The following is a 13,073-nucleotide window of genomic DNA, read 5'->3' as shown; positions in this document are numbered from 1 at the left end:
TTTGGACGAACAATTAAATTTATATAATTAAATGTGTGAAAATTGTATAAGTTTATTTGTCAAGACAGTATATTATAAAGATAATTTTTTAAATAAATAATTAAGATTTATATATATTTTTTAAATGGGTTCAAAATTTCAGCCTTGTTATTTTTACTTTTTATAAAATTGCGAATTCCAGATAATAAATAATAATAAATTAAATGTTTATTTAACAGTTTATCACTAGTTAACAATTGAAAAAATTTAGTGGATCCTTATAACAACACATTTATATATATATATTTTTTTTGGAAATTAATACGCGTGTGACGTATGTTTACAATACTATAGGCAACATTGCGGTAGGTATATTATTATATGTTTGACAAGGTACCTTATTGGTACATATTTTGATCTGTTAATGATTGTTATTCAATGAGGATCTATAGATCAATGAATTGTACTATTCAGTCAAATCTTTTGTGTAATATATATAAACTTCATACGATAATAGGTATAATATAGGTACATACTAACATACTCTTAAATGACTCATCGTATTAGATTCATAATATGTTGAGGAAACATAATCGATGAATCAGAAACTGTAACACATACTAACATGTAAATAATAAATATAGATACAGTATATAAATGGTCTTTTTTTATTGAAAATCATAGTCATTGGTTATATAATCTTATATCATTTTCTTGTAAACATATTTGCAAGAGGGTATATCATCGTCGTGTAAGTACACATATTTGTATTTATGCAGTTCGTGTTATCATGGTCGTACGGAAGAGTTTTGGACAAAATTACATAGGTAGGCAGGTATTGAGGTATGAGGTATACAAGTAAATAAATCGATCGGTGGTTATTGACTGTGACTTAAACATGCATTATGTTTGTTTATACCGGAACCAAACAAACTATAGCTATGTATGTGATGAATATTTTATCACCATTATGTAAAAAAAAAATCGAATTTTTATAGCTTGCATGTTAATGTTTCTTCCGTTTTTCGTGGATTATGATTTATGGGCTATTTTATTAACAATTAAACGTGAGAAAAAATATCTGCCTGTTTATTAGTTTTTCTTGTTTTTGCTGTACATATAGACATTTTTCGGTTTAAATTTTTATTAACAAAATAATAGGTTAGGTTAGAAAATTTATTTTAAAAAGTAGTTAAATCAATTTAGATAAGTCCTTGAAAATATTTGGTATGTATATATTAGTTATGTGTTTATGTTTATTAGTAATAATAAAATACAATGTATATTGTATAAAAATTAAATTAAATTTCTATTTAGTCGAAAAAAATCAAGTATTTTTATCGTGAACGTTTAAGGTTTAAAAACCTAAAATATAATTTACAAGTATGATGTATGTATACCATGCATGCACAGCATTTTGTATATATGGTCACAATCGTCAAAGTTTGCTATAATAACTATGAAATGTTGGTGAGAAATTATTTGGAAACAAAGTTTTTTTTTTTTTTTAGGAATGAATATAACAGCGTTATTGATTAAAAAATCAAAACTCGGAAGAATACATCAAAATGATGTCTAATGTCTATGTCTGTTGTCTAATTACTACAATATAATACATATTTAGTAGATTTAGAAATAAAAAAATAATTTCTAGACACAAAACATGGACGCATGCGGTATATACACTCCAAAGTTATTTTACAGTCATATAAATATGAATTAAATGCACATAGCTTAAAATAACATAACCTAATCTATTATTATGACCTATCTTAATAATGTGGCTCACTTCGAAATAGCTTCATAAATTTTCGGGTCCCAAAATTAAGGTTAGTAATATAATAATACTCCTGTAATATAATCTAGATATTTAACTTTGAAATAGTATCCAAACCACCCCATGTTTCTACCTCTAATACAATATATTGTGTATTATGATTTCACTTACCAAACTTTACCGGCTTTATTAGATATACACATTTAACAGTATGATAACAATAAAACGCGTGGTACCTGTAGGTATATAATGGTTGAATACAATAATAACAATGTAACGCACTATAATAAATAAAAAAATAAATACGCACATCAATGAGACCGCGATATGACGTATAAGCGTATGCACGTTGAATATAATATTATGTAATAATTGAAAAGACACGACTTAGGTAGGCACTTAACGTTGCTGTATAATTTGTCTATGAACGACATTATGAAATAACCTTTTTTTGTTATTACAATCATTATCATTAATGTTATTGTGTATGCAATATTTTTTTTTGGAACTTCGGGTCTTATGAAAAGAAAAAAAATTATAATTCTAAACACCAAATTTGAATTTAGGTATGTTGTAATATTTTATAATAACTTGTAAGTTGTAAGTCTAAAAACACTTCCGTAAATCGTAGGCGGATAATAATAATTAGCATCCTAATATCCCATATTCCCATTCCCATATATCCAATTACAAGACGTTCGTGCTTACATAATGTATAAAGTATAAAGTATAGTATAAGTACTTACTATAATAATAACGAATTTACGTAACAAATATCTTGGGAAATATAACATTCAGAATAAGGAAAGCATCCAGTAAAAATATACCCTAAATTTAAAGACGTTGATTTCAGACAGAATAAATATTAAAGGCGCTTTGAGAATGTACGAATTCGTTTCAAACAAAAATATGCCAAATAAATTAGTACCTAACCTTTAACGAAATATTCAATTTACATTTTGAATAGGTAATAAATCAGATAGGTCAAATACATCATATTATAAAACATTTTAAGAAATAATTAGATAAGTTATATTATTATTTCTTTTGATTTGTGATGTATACTGCTATAACTTATCTAATAAATAACAATAATTCATTGCAATATGAATGACAATGTATATAAATTATATAGTAGGTAATTATACGTTAAAAGTTGTCAACAACTTTCAATTTTAAAAAAAAAAGTAGTTTTCAAATAATTTGTATGCAGTAGGTAAATGTGTATTATTTTGGCAATTATATTATTGTAATTTAACAATTCTAAATGATTGAAATAAATAATAACGCCATACTTATAATGTCACTTATCAGTTGGCTATTATAAATACCTATTATTATTAGGTAGGTGATATGCTTAACTATTCTTTATTAATTACTATTCGTTTCTAGGTACATAACTAGGAACACCGGAACACGTATACTTAGGTTTTAGGCCGGGGCTATACACAGCGTATTCCGCCGCGTTTCGAACGCGGCGTATTCCGCGGCGTTTTCCGACGGCCGAGCTATACAAGACGTATCCGTCGAGCGTATTCCGCCTCATATATTTATACAATATTTAAAAATAATGGTAAATCCCATAATTATTGTATCAATAATATAAATAATAAATATATTAATCGCAATCGAATAGCACAAATTAATAAATAGACACTCATCGATCGATCATTTGCACTAGTCAGTTCGTAGGAGTAGGTTTATCAATTATCATTATGCCAAAAATTACACCAGCTCTAATAATTGCCATAAATGAGGCATTGGAAGAAAAAGGAGAGAAATCTGTACACAGGAAGTTTGCGGTACATCCCTACGGGAAAAAAAGGGCAGAAAAGGGCCAATTCAATATAATATATGAGGACTTACGACGATTTCCTGAAAAATTTTTTAGTTATTATAAAATGTCTGTAAAAACATTTGATGAACTTTTAAATATTGTAAAAAGTGATTTGGAAAAAGAACAAAACATCAAAGGTGATACAATACCGGCAGTGGAAAGGTTATCGATTACTCTAAAGTAAGTACCAATTTTTTATTTGAATAAATACTTTATTACCTATTATTTCTAATTAAATCAAAATTGAACACTTTATATGCAACTTATAAAATCAAATTAAATAAATGAAAAATACCTAGTATCATATTTAAACAAAATAATATTAACACCTGTGCTTAACAAAATAATAAAAAATGAAAATAAATTTTGATCTAATAGTGGGGTGGCCAATTATTACTTGAGCCAGGAATTACATTCTCAGGAACCTGCAGGCCATATTCGTGAGATGTATTCAAAGTTGGCATAGATGGTGGATATTGAATTGGTTGTATGGGTAGACAATATGGTGAAGTTGATTCAGCGGGACGTTTCCTGGCATATTTCTGTATGACCTGCATCAATTCAATCCTAGCATCCATTTTACTGGCGTTATCAATTGCCTTCATTCTGGGTAATAATGACAGAAGAAAATGTTTGTCGTCATCATCATCTTCGTTCTGAGATTTATCCAAAACTTTTAAAAGTTTCTGTTGGAATAAAGAAGGCGAATCACTATTTTTTCTATTCGTGTTTTTTTTTGTTCCCGAGATGGATGTTGGCAAAGGCGTGTTCATGGTGGGTGTATCGATTTTTGCAGTTAAATCACAAGAAGGATCAGCGTCAATGTCTGGTGAATCTTCTGTTGGATTTTCATCTTCCATATTCATAGTATTTTCGAGTGAAAATAGTGAAATATTACCTGATGTTCTGAAATAAAAAAAGTGAGGACTGAGGAAGTGGGTTAGGTTGGGTGGTATCGATAGTGATCGGTCACTGAGTGTCAATTTTGAATTCAATGGTATATTATCATTGTAAACAAAATACGATTCTGAGCGTAATAAGTAATAACGATCTGTCAGCCTATTTCATAATAATATGTTTATCATATTATACTATTGTTATTCACTTTTGAGTCAATATACTACCTTGCTCTAGAACAGTGTGTATAGATTCATGGTATTTGGGCATTAGTTTAAAAGTTAAAATTAATCTAAACATTTTGAAAATGTCATTGTGTATTATAAAATACCTATACGTAAAATATATTATAATATATTTAATTTTTACAAAAATTTAAAGTTCAAATATGTATAAAAAAAGTTGTAAAAAAACATTTTTTTTTTTATGATTTTTAGTTTTTAACATGTCATATGAAGATTCTACTATTAAATTTTCAGCTCCTAGATATATAAAAAAAAAAAAATTTGTTACTAAAAAATATAATTTGCAAATTTTAGGAATTTTGACGAAAATTGTAAAAATTGTGACTTCAACCACTTAAAAAAAATTCCGAAAAATTCTCATGTCTATAGAAAGTTCAAATTAAGTCAAAGCATTTAGAACATTTTATCATGTATGTATAGTATATAGCCTAAAAATTAATTCTATATAAAAAGTAGCTAATGTAGGTATATATTGTTATTTTGTAACCAAAGTAGGCTAAACTTACTGTCGAACTGTAAATGTCGGTGTTAAAAATGACAAAGCATCGTAATAACAATATTTCGGTTTTTTTGATGCTTGAGAACCAGATCTATCATACTTGGTGTGTTCTTTTCTGAAAGCATCGCGTAAACTCTTCCATTTCTTCTGAAGTTCTTTAACTAAAAAAATATGAATTTCAATTAAAATTGCAAGCATATTCTTAGATTTGAAAATAAAAGTTTTTATACATTTCTTACTCAAAATAATTTGAAAATATTCGACATTTTTACGTAATTTGTCAATATTTTAACTTTAAATGCTTATAAAAAAAAACTTAATTTGACTTTCTTATGGACATTTTTTTTTTGATAAAGGTAGTTATCTTATAAGGAATCTTGTATTACATTTTAAAATCTTAGATTTTAAAAGTAAAATTTTTACGAATTTTCAACACAAAATAATTTGCTAATTTTCGTGATTTTTCCGTATTTTGTCAATATTTGAACTTTAAATGCTTATAAATAAAAACTGTGACTAACGATTTTTAATTTTTTTCATATGCCTTTGAAACAATATACTAGGAGCCTTCTATCAAATTTTCAAGCTTTTTTAACCAACAAATAAAATTTTATTGATATTTATAGAAAAAAAAACTAAAAAAATCGAAAACTGACAATGTCCGTAAACAGTTCAAAAAGGGTCGAATTATTTTCAAAATTGTATCGTGTATAGAAACTGCAAATATAAACAACCAGTTAAAATTTCATGCATCTACGATTATTTGTTTAAGAGTTGCACCAAAAACCAAAATCGATTTTCTCGAAAACAGATTTTGCGTCAAAATTCCCGTTTTTCCTTAATTTTTCTTTTGTTTTTCCGGTCGCTTTTGAAAACTAATGAGAAATATTTGACCTCCCTAAGTACCAATTAGATTCACTTTCCTATCAGAAAAGATACTGGTGAAAAAAATCTAAGCATTTTTACTGTCCTAAAATGTAATGACAGGCACAAAAAAAATAAAAAAACACATTATTGTAATATCAATACATTCATCGCTCCACTCAGAATCCTAAATTTGTTAATAAATTAATACTCGAGGCTAGGCATTTATGAGTTTTAGATTCTGAGCGAAGCGATGAATGTATTGATTTTACAATGATGTGTGTTTTTTTTTATTTTTTTTTGTGTCTGTCATCACCTTTTAGGACAGTAAAAATGCTTCGATTTTCTTCAACAGTAACTTTTCTGATAGGAAAGTGAATCTAGTTGGTACTTTGGGGGGGTCAAAAGTAAAAATTTCTCAGTAGTTTTCAAAAGCGACGTGAAAAACAAAAGAAAAATTAAGGAAAAACGGGAATTTTTACGCAAAATTGATTTTTATCAAAATCGATTTTGGTTTTTGGTGTAACTCTGAAACAAATGATCGTAGATGCATGAAATTTTAACTGGTTGTTTATATTTGCAGTTTCTATACACGATACAATTTTGAAAATAATTCGACCCTTTTTGAACTGTTTACGGACATTGTCAGTTTTCAATTTTTTTAGTTTTTTTTTCTATAAATATCAATAAAATTTTATTTGTTGGTTAAAAAAGCGTGAAAAATTAATGCAAGGCTCCTGCTATATTGTTACAATAGCAGTTGAAAAATATTAAAAATACATAGGCACAATTTTTTTTTTATAAGCATTTAAAGTTCAAATTTGGACAACATTTATCAAATTTAAAATTTAATAATTATTTTGTAGTTAATCATTTATAAAATGTTCAACTTTTATAGCTTAGGATTGAAAATTTAAAACAAGGTTCCACGTAAGTAGATAATTATGTTAAGAAAAAATCTAAAAAATACATAAACACAGTTTATTTTTATAGTCATTTTAAGTTCAAATTTGGACGAATTACAAATTAAAAAACCTAGAATATTCTTTTTAGTTATTTTGTTGTGATTGTACAATATTATTTTTGGGTACTTGAAACTTCTAAAGTAAACTATTATATATCTGTGATAGTGTCACGGTTTGTTGTTGATGTATTTGGAATTTATTATAGGTGAATTATTTTTTTAATACCATAGATAAGTATATAATATGTCTTAAACCTAGACTGACATACCGTCTCCGCTCAGAATCGTTTTTCTTATACAATGATATTATATCATTGAATTCAAATTTAATACCATCCATTATACAGTGACCCACTTGTAACCTACTGTACAGCAGAGCGACATCCACTTGCCCACCTTTTTTTTTTTTAATTTTAAGTTAAGTAAATCTTATTATTTTTACCAGGTACTTATCAACTGGAGCTACTTTCAATCAATTACATTTGGATTTCTTTGTTGGAAAAAGCACTATTCGTGTGATAATAAAGGAAACTTTATTGGTACTGTGGACAAAGTTACAACCCTTAGAGATGCCTGTACCAACAAATGAAATATGGTTGAATACTGCGGAAGGTTTTTATAAGAATGCGAACTTTCCAAACTGCTTAGGAGCAGTGGACGGAAAGCATATTCGTATAATAAGTCCACAACATAGTGGAACAGACTTTTTTAACTATAAAAAGTTCTTTTCTATCGTACTTATGGCGTTGGTTGATTCTAATTATTGTTTTCTGACAGTGGATGTAGGTGCATATGGTCGAGAAGGAGATAGTAATATATTTAAAAGATCTCCCCTAGGACAACAATTATACGACAATAAATTAAATGTACCCGGAGTTAAGAAGCTACCAAACGACGACCACGGTCAAGAACAACCCTTCGTAATTGTTGGTGATGAAGCGTTTGGTCTACACCAAAATCTATTGAGGCCGTATCCTAAAAAAAACTTGGATGTCCAGAAAAAAGTTTTTAATTTGCGACTGTCAAGAGCTAGGCGTTTTGTGGAATGCGCATTTGGGATACTATCCAATAAATGGAGGGTGTTTCATACCCCTTTACTAGTTGAACCTGATTTTGCAGAAATAATAGTTAAAGGTGCTTGTGTTTTGCATAATTTTGTGAGAAGACGTGATGGTATTAATTATGAAGAAACACTTTGTTGTGAATTGGATTCAATAGACACTGTATTTCGAGGATCATCAGGTACAAACGCTAAAGACGTCAGAGAATATTATGCTAAATATTTTAATAGCCCAGAAGGCTTGTTGGAGTGGCAGTATTTTAAAATTTAATAATTTCTTACTAAATAATAAATATATTTTTATGTATTAGGTACATTAATATTTAATAATAATACTATTATCATGTTACAATAAGTAGCATTACGTGATTAAATTAAGGTGGAACATTATAATAATAATTTTTTTCTATTGTGTTATATTATGATCACACAAATGCGTATTATTAAATAAATTTTGGTTATAAATACTATTGTTATTATTATAATGTAGATACTCACTGTAGTCATCCTTTTGTTTCGCAGTGAAATCATTAAAATTAAGATTCATAGTTTTTCCAATATCTTCCCAATCTTTTAACTTTAAATCACGGTTTCTGTACTCCATACATGATGTGTTCCAAATACTTATTTTTTGTTCAATAGATATAATGAAAAAATCAGTATCAAATGACATATTTTTCTGTAATGTAGAAAATTAAGTTAAATAATGTATACAAATAATTTATAATACATTTTATTATTTTAAACACAATTAAAAAATTAATAATTTTACTTACCTTAGTAAAGGTATAATACTGGTGCACAAAATGTGATATACCTACTTATTAATTTTATAATAAATGATTAGTTGACCACGAGTCCGTAGATGTCAACGTCACAGTGTCGAACACTCAAATAAAGAAAATAATATGATCACACGTTTATATTTTTCCAATAGTTATTTTAAAATAACAATTCTATTTAAATACTTTGGTAGCTTTTAATTTTATTATACATTTTCAAAACAAGACTACCTACAGCTCGAAGGTACGGCTCGAGTCACACAGCTAACCAGCACGGTGGTATGAAAAATAATGCACAATATATTAAAATAATTTATATAAATAGTTTTAATATCCCATCATATTATATAATATAATATTAGTTTAAAAATAAAACAGAAATTATTTAATTTTGTCTTATTATTAGCTGGTTTCATGTTTATGGCTTATATTTGAGTACCTATAACTTATAATTTATATGATGGACAATATTGTACTGTTCCATACTTTCATTGGGGTTTACATAGGTAAATTAGTATTTTTTTGTTTTTAACATAGGCCATTTTATTCACAAAGTTGTTTTAAGTTACAAATGCTCTTCCTAGTGTCCTCGCAACTAGCATCACTCAATTTTCAAGTTATTGTCAGGGGGGAAATAGGAGGAAGCTTCAATGCACTTTGATATACCAATAATTTCTACCAATAATTATTTCTATAATTTCTTTAATTACAACACCACCTATTGAACTTTTCTACGATTGTTCTTTACAAAACTGTTCTTAATACTTCCATAAATTAAAATTAGGTAACCAACACAAATTATAAACATCAATTACTAATTAAACTAATTAAAATATTTACTTAGATATTTTGATACTACATATCAAATATGAAATAATTTAACATTTTTCTTTACATATATTAAAATTAATATAATATAATACCTACCTATATATAAAATATACAATCTATTTATTATTTATGAGTAGGTAGTTAAATTAAATAGATAAAATATTGAATATGCTCGTCAAATTATTGTATTCATAAAATTATGGTGTAAACGCAGCGTTTTCCGTCACCAGTATAGCCCATCCTAATATAAAACAATGTAAAATTAGGAGTTTGCGTTTTTATTACTTCGGCGTTCGTCCGCCAAAACGCAAGCCGACCGGCGTTTTCCGCCGCGGATGAAAACGCGGCGTATTACATCCGTCGTGTATAGCTACTCCGATATAAACCAATGCATTTTGAATTCGACGGAAAACGCCGCGGAATACGCCGCGTTCGAAACGCGGCGGAATACGCTGTGTATAGCCCCGGCCTTACAAGCAAATAGTTATGGTATAGAATATGAATTTCCAGTACATGCAATTACAAGAATAGAGAATATGGCTAATTATTAAAATTATTAAAAGCTACTTAAATAATTTGAAAATATGTAAAAAAAAAATGCAGGTTATAAATAATAATATTATTTTTATATACTTATACGTTTAACTAACATAACCTATCAGTATACCTATTATTATTTATTTATATGACTACTATGTTGATGAAGGAATACAAACAGATTCGAGTATTTAAAATGAAAATTCTGATCGTGGAAAAAAAATTGTATAAAGTGTGTCAACTAGCCCCGGTCTCCCCTACCTGCATAGTTGCAATTGCTATATAACAGGGGTATACAGGGGGAACCTTTTTTGGGTCAAGTGCCAAATTTTTTCAATCAACGTTTTGAAAAACGTTCACGTGTTTAAAATCATAAATACCAAATGGAGCATAATAATAATATTATATAGTTATAATTTAATAAAATAATTAATTTTAATCTTACATAGGAATATAATTATTTTATAAATAGCATAGTTTTTATAATTTTAATTTTTCGCGTGCCTTTGAAATTTGGCAAACGTGCCACCTTTGGCACGCATGCCATAGGTTCACCAACCCTGCTATAAGTGCTATATAATATTACAATTTAAAAACGAAACCCGTCTCAAAATAATTTCACTTTATTGTTAAATAATGTTATCCGCCGACCATCGTTTATTAATTCTGATAACGTCAACAACTTTCTTTGTGGTAGTGTTTTATTTTACGTGACTAGAGTAAAGTTGCGTTTTTACAATTTTTAATTGTATGATTTTTTTTTATATAAGATAATATATAATATGTTTGTTTATTTAATCATATTATTTTTTTTAAAAAGGAACATTTGAAAACTTTAAGAACCATAAGATTAATTTGTACAAGACTATTTTATAGCTTTTTGTACTACCTACCTAATACTTAATAGTTATTTAGTAATAACCTACAATTTTTTCAAGAAATTGTTTTATTTATTGTTATGGGTAGTTGTTCTTAACATCGCTTATTTCGAATCACAATATGACTTTAAACCTACCTACGAATTTCAGGATAAAATGTATATCATATAATTGTATATGCATTGTATAATCTAACTGATCAGGAAATCAGGACAAAACTTATTTGGTAAAAATTCTAATTTTAGGCTTACAATTCTTCTGTTATAGAAATATAAAACTTGATATTTTTTCGAAAATTTGTATTACACTTTATGTTTTCATTTTATTATTGACTCCTAAGTTTTTTGATTCATAATTGTCTAATATTTGCCATAATTATTATGAACATTGGTCCGTCATTGGTCATCTCCTTAATATAATATATAGTACCTATCTATTGTAGATATGAAAATATTATTCATTTTTTAAATATTGATTTTACTTGATATTTTATTTTTAAATTGTTCATAATAATGTAAAATTATGGATTTCAATATTTAATTATTATGGTTGGCTCTAAAAAGTTCGTCTATACGTTTGAACGTGTTGGATTTGACAAAATCGATTATTTTTACAAAAATAGGTAGGTAGGTATGTCTAATGAGTCTATGCTGATATACATATATTAAAATAGAATCCTATAGTAAACCAAGTTCCGCTCAGGATCATTTAATGCGATGATTCATCAATTAAATTTATAAAAATGATGCCATTATCTGTCACTGAGAAAACCTGAATAAACATATAAATATATATAGGTATTCATATATCCTGTCTTGGTTTTATACTATTATTATTTAACTACGTTTGAAATAATTTGTTAAAAATAATAATTATTCATCTCGAAAATAAATAAATTAAACCATGACCATGAAAATAATTAATTCCGAGAAAGAATAGTAGTTTAAATACCTATCTTATTTATTTGTGTTTAACTAATAAAATGTGATTCAACATATCAACGAATAGCTATAATATAGGTACTCTATATTATTAGCTTTTTGTTTAATATAGGTAGGTATTTATAGAAATGTAGGCACTTGCCTATAGAGTATAGGTGTGTAGGCTATATCAGGCTTATCCAATAGTTCATAAAAAATAAAGTCACCATGATATTGTATAATGTTATAAATTCAAAATGTACTTTTTTGGTACCTTATTATATACCTTATGTCCTATTGTCCTGATACGATTATTAGATTCAATAAGTGCGAAAAAACCATTACTTGTCCATATTATACAAACGATATCTTAGTATCTTATAATTAAACTTGCCTATAAAAACATAACATTTACTGATTAATTAATTAATTAACTTTATTAATCGGTATTCACCCTAAAATTAGAACTTCCAATATTATTCAATATAAATAATTTACAGTAAAAAAGGGGTACTCTATTGAAAAATAAAAGTTTGTATCGTCCCAGGACACTCCTTAAGTGGTACAAGAAATCTCAAGAATTTGAATGTATGGTCTTTGTGTATATTTAAAGATTTCAAAAACCAGATTTTGAATAACTGCATTATTAAAGAAAAAAGGGGGTGAGCATATGCATGGGGAATCACCTTATTGATGTTTTAAGTATATTAGGTATATACTTACTTTCAAGTATGCTACGGCCTACTATGCTATTACACTTATTTTAAAATAAATTGTATTTACATATACCTACATAATATAGGTAGGTAGGTATATAAACATGTTCAATTTTATTCAGTCATCTAGAACGAAAGTAATGATGAATACCTATCTATATACTTACGGGTACCTACTATTTTATTATCGATATTCGCATAAAAGGTTGTGATTTTCATGCTTTGAATACGTTCGTAGTGTTCGTACGAATAATATGTACCAAATCGTCAGGGCAATCACTTGTCTG

General features: G+C 27.3%; 1 protein-coding gene across 1 annotated transcript; it reads right to left on the bottom strand.

Annotated features, from left to right (window-relative positions):
- Window positions 1-3,748: 3,748 nt before the first annotated feature.
- On the bottom strand, window positions 3,749-9,711 carry LOC149054938 (uncharacterized). Its single transcript, XM_089228861.1, has 3 exons — window positions 8,621-9,711; window positions 5,242-5,395; window positions 3,749-4,499 (listed from the first exon to the last, which is right to left on the bottom strand). Exons 1-3 carry the CDS (start codon window positions 8,793-8,795, stop codon window positions 3,965-3,967), a joined length of 864 nt encoding a protein of 287 aa, XP_089084987.1. The 5' UTR covers window positions 8,796-9,711; the 3' UTR covers window positions 3,749-3,964.
- Window positions 9,712-13,073: the final 3,362 nt, after the last annotated feature.

This window comes from Diuraphis noxia, unplaced genomic scaffold (genome assembly GCF_037042655.1).
Source record: "Diuraphis noxia isolate RWA-SAM2 unplaced genomic scaffold, SU_Dnox_SAM2 contig0005, whole genome shotgun sequence".
NCBI lineage: Eukaryota > Metazoa > Arthropoda > Insecta > Hemiptera > Aphididae > Diuraphis > Diuraphis noxia.
This window is presented reverse-complemented; position numbering and strand designations above follow the sequence as displayed.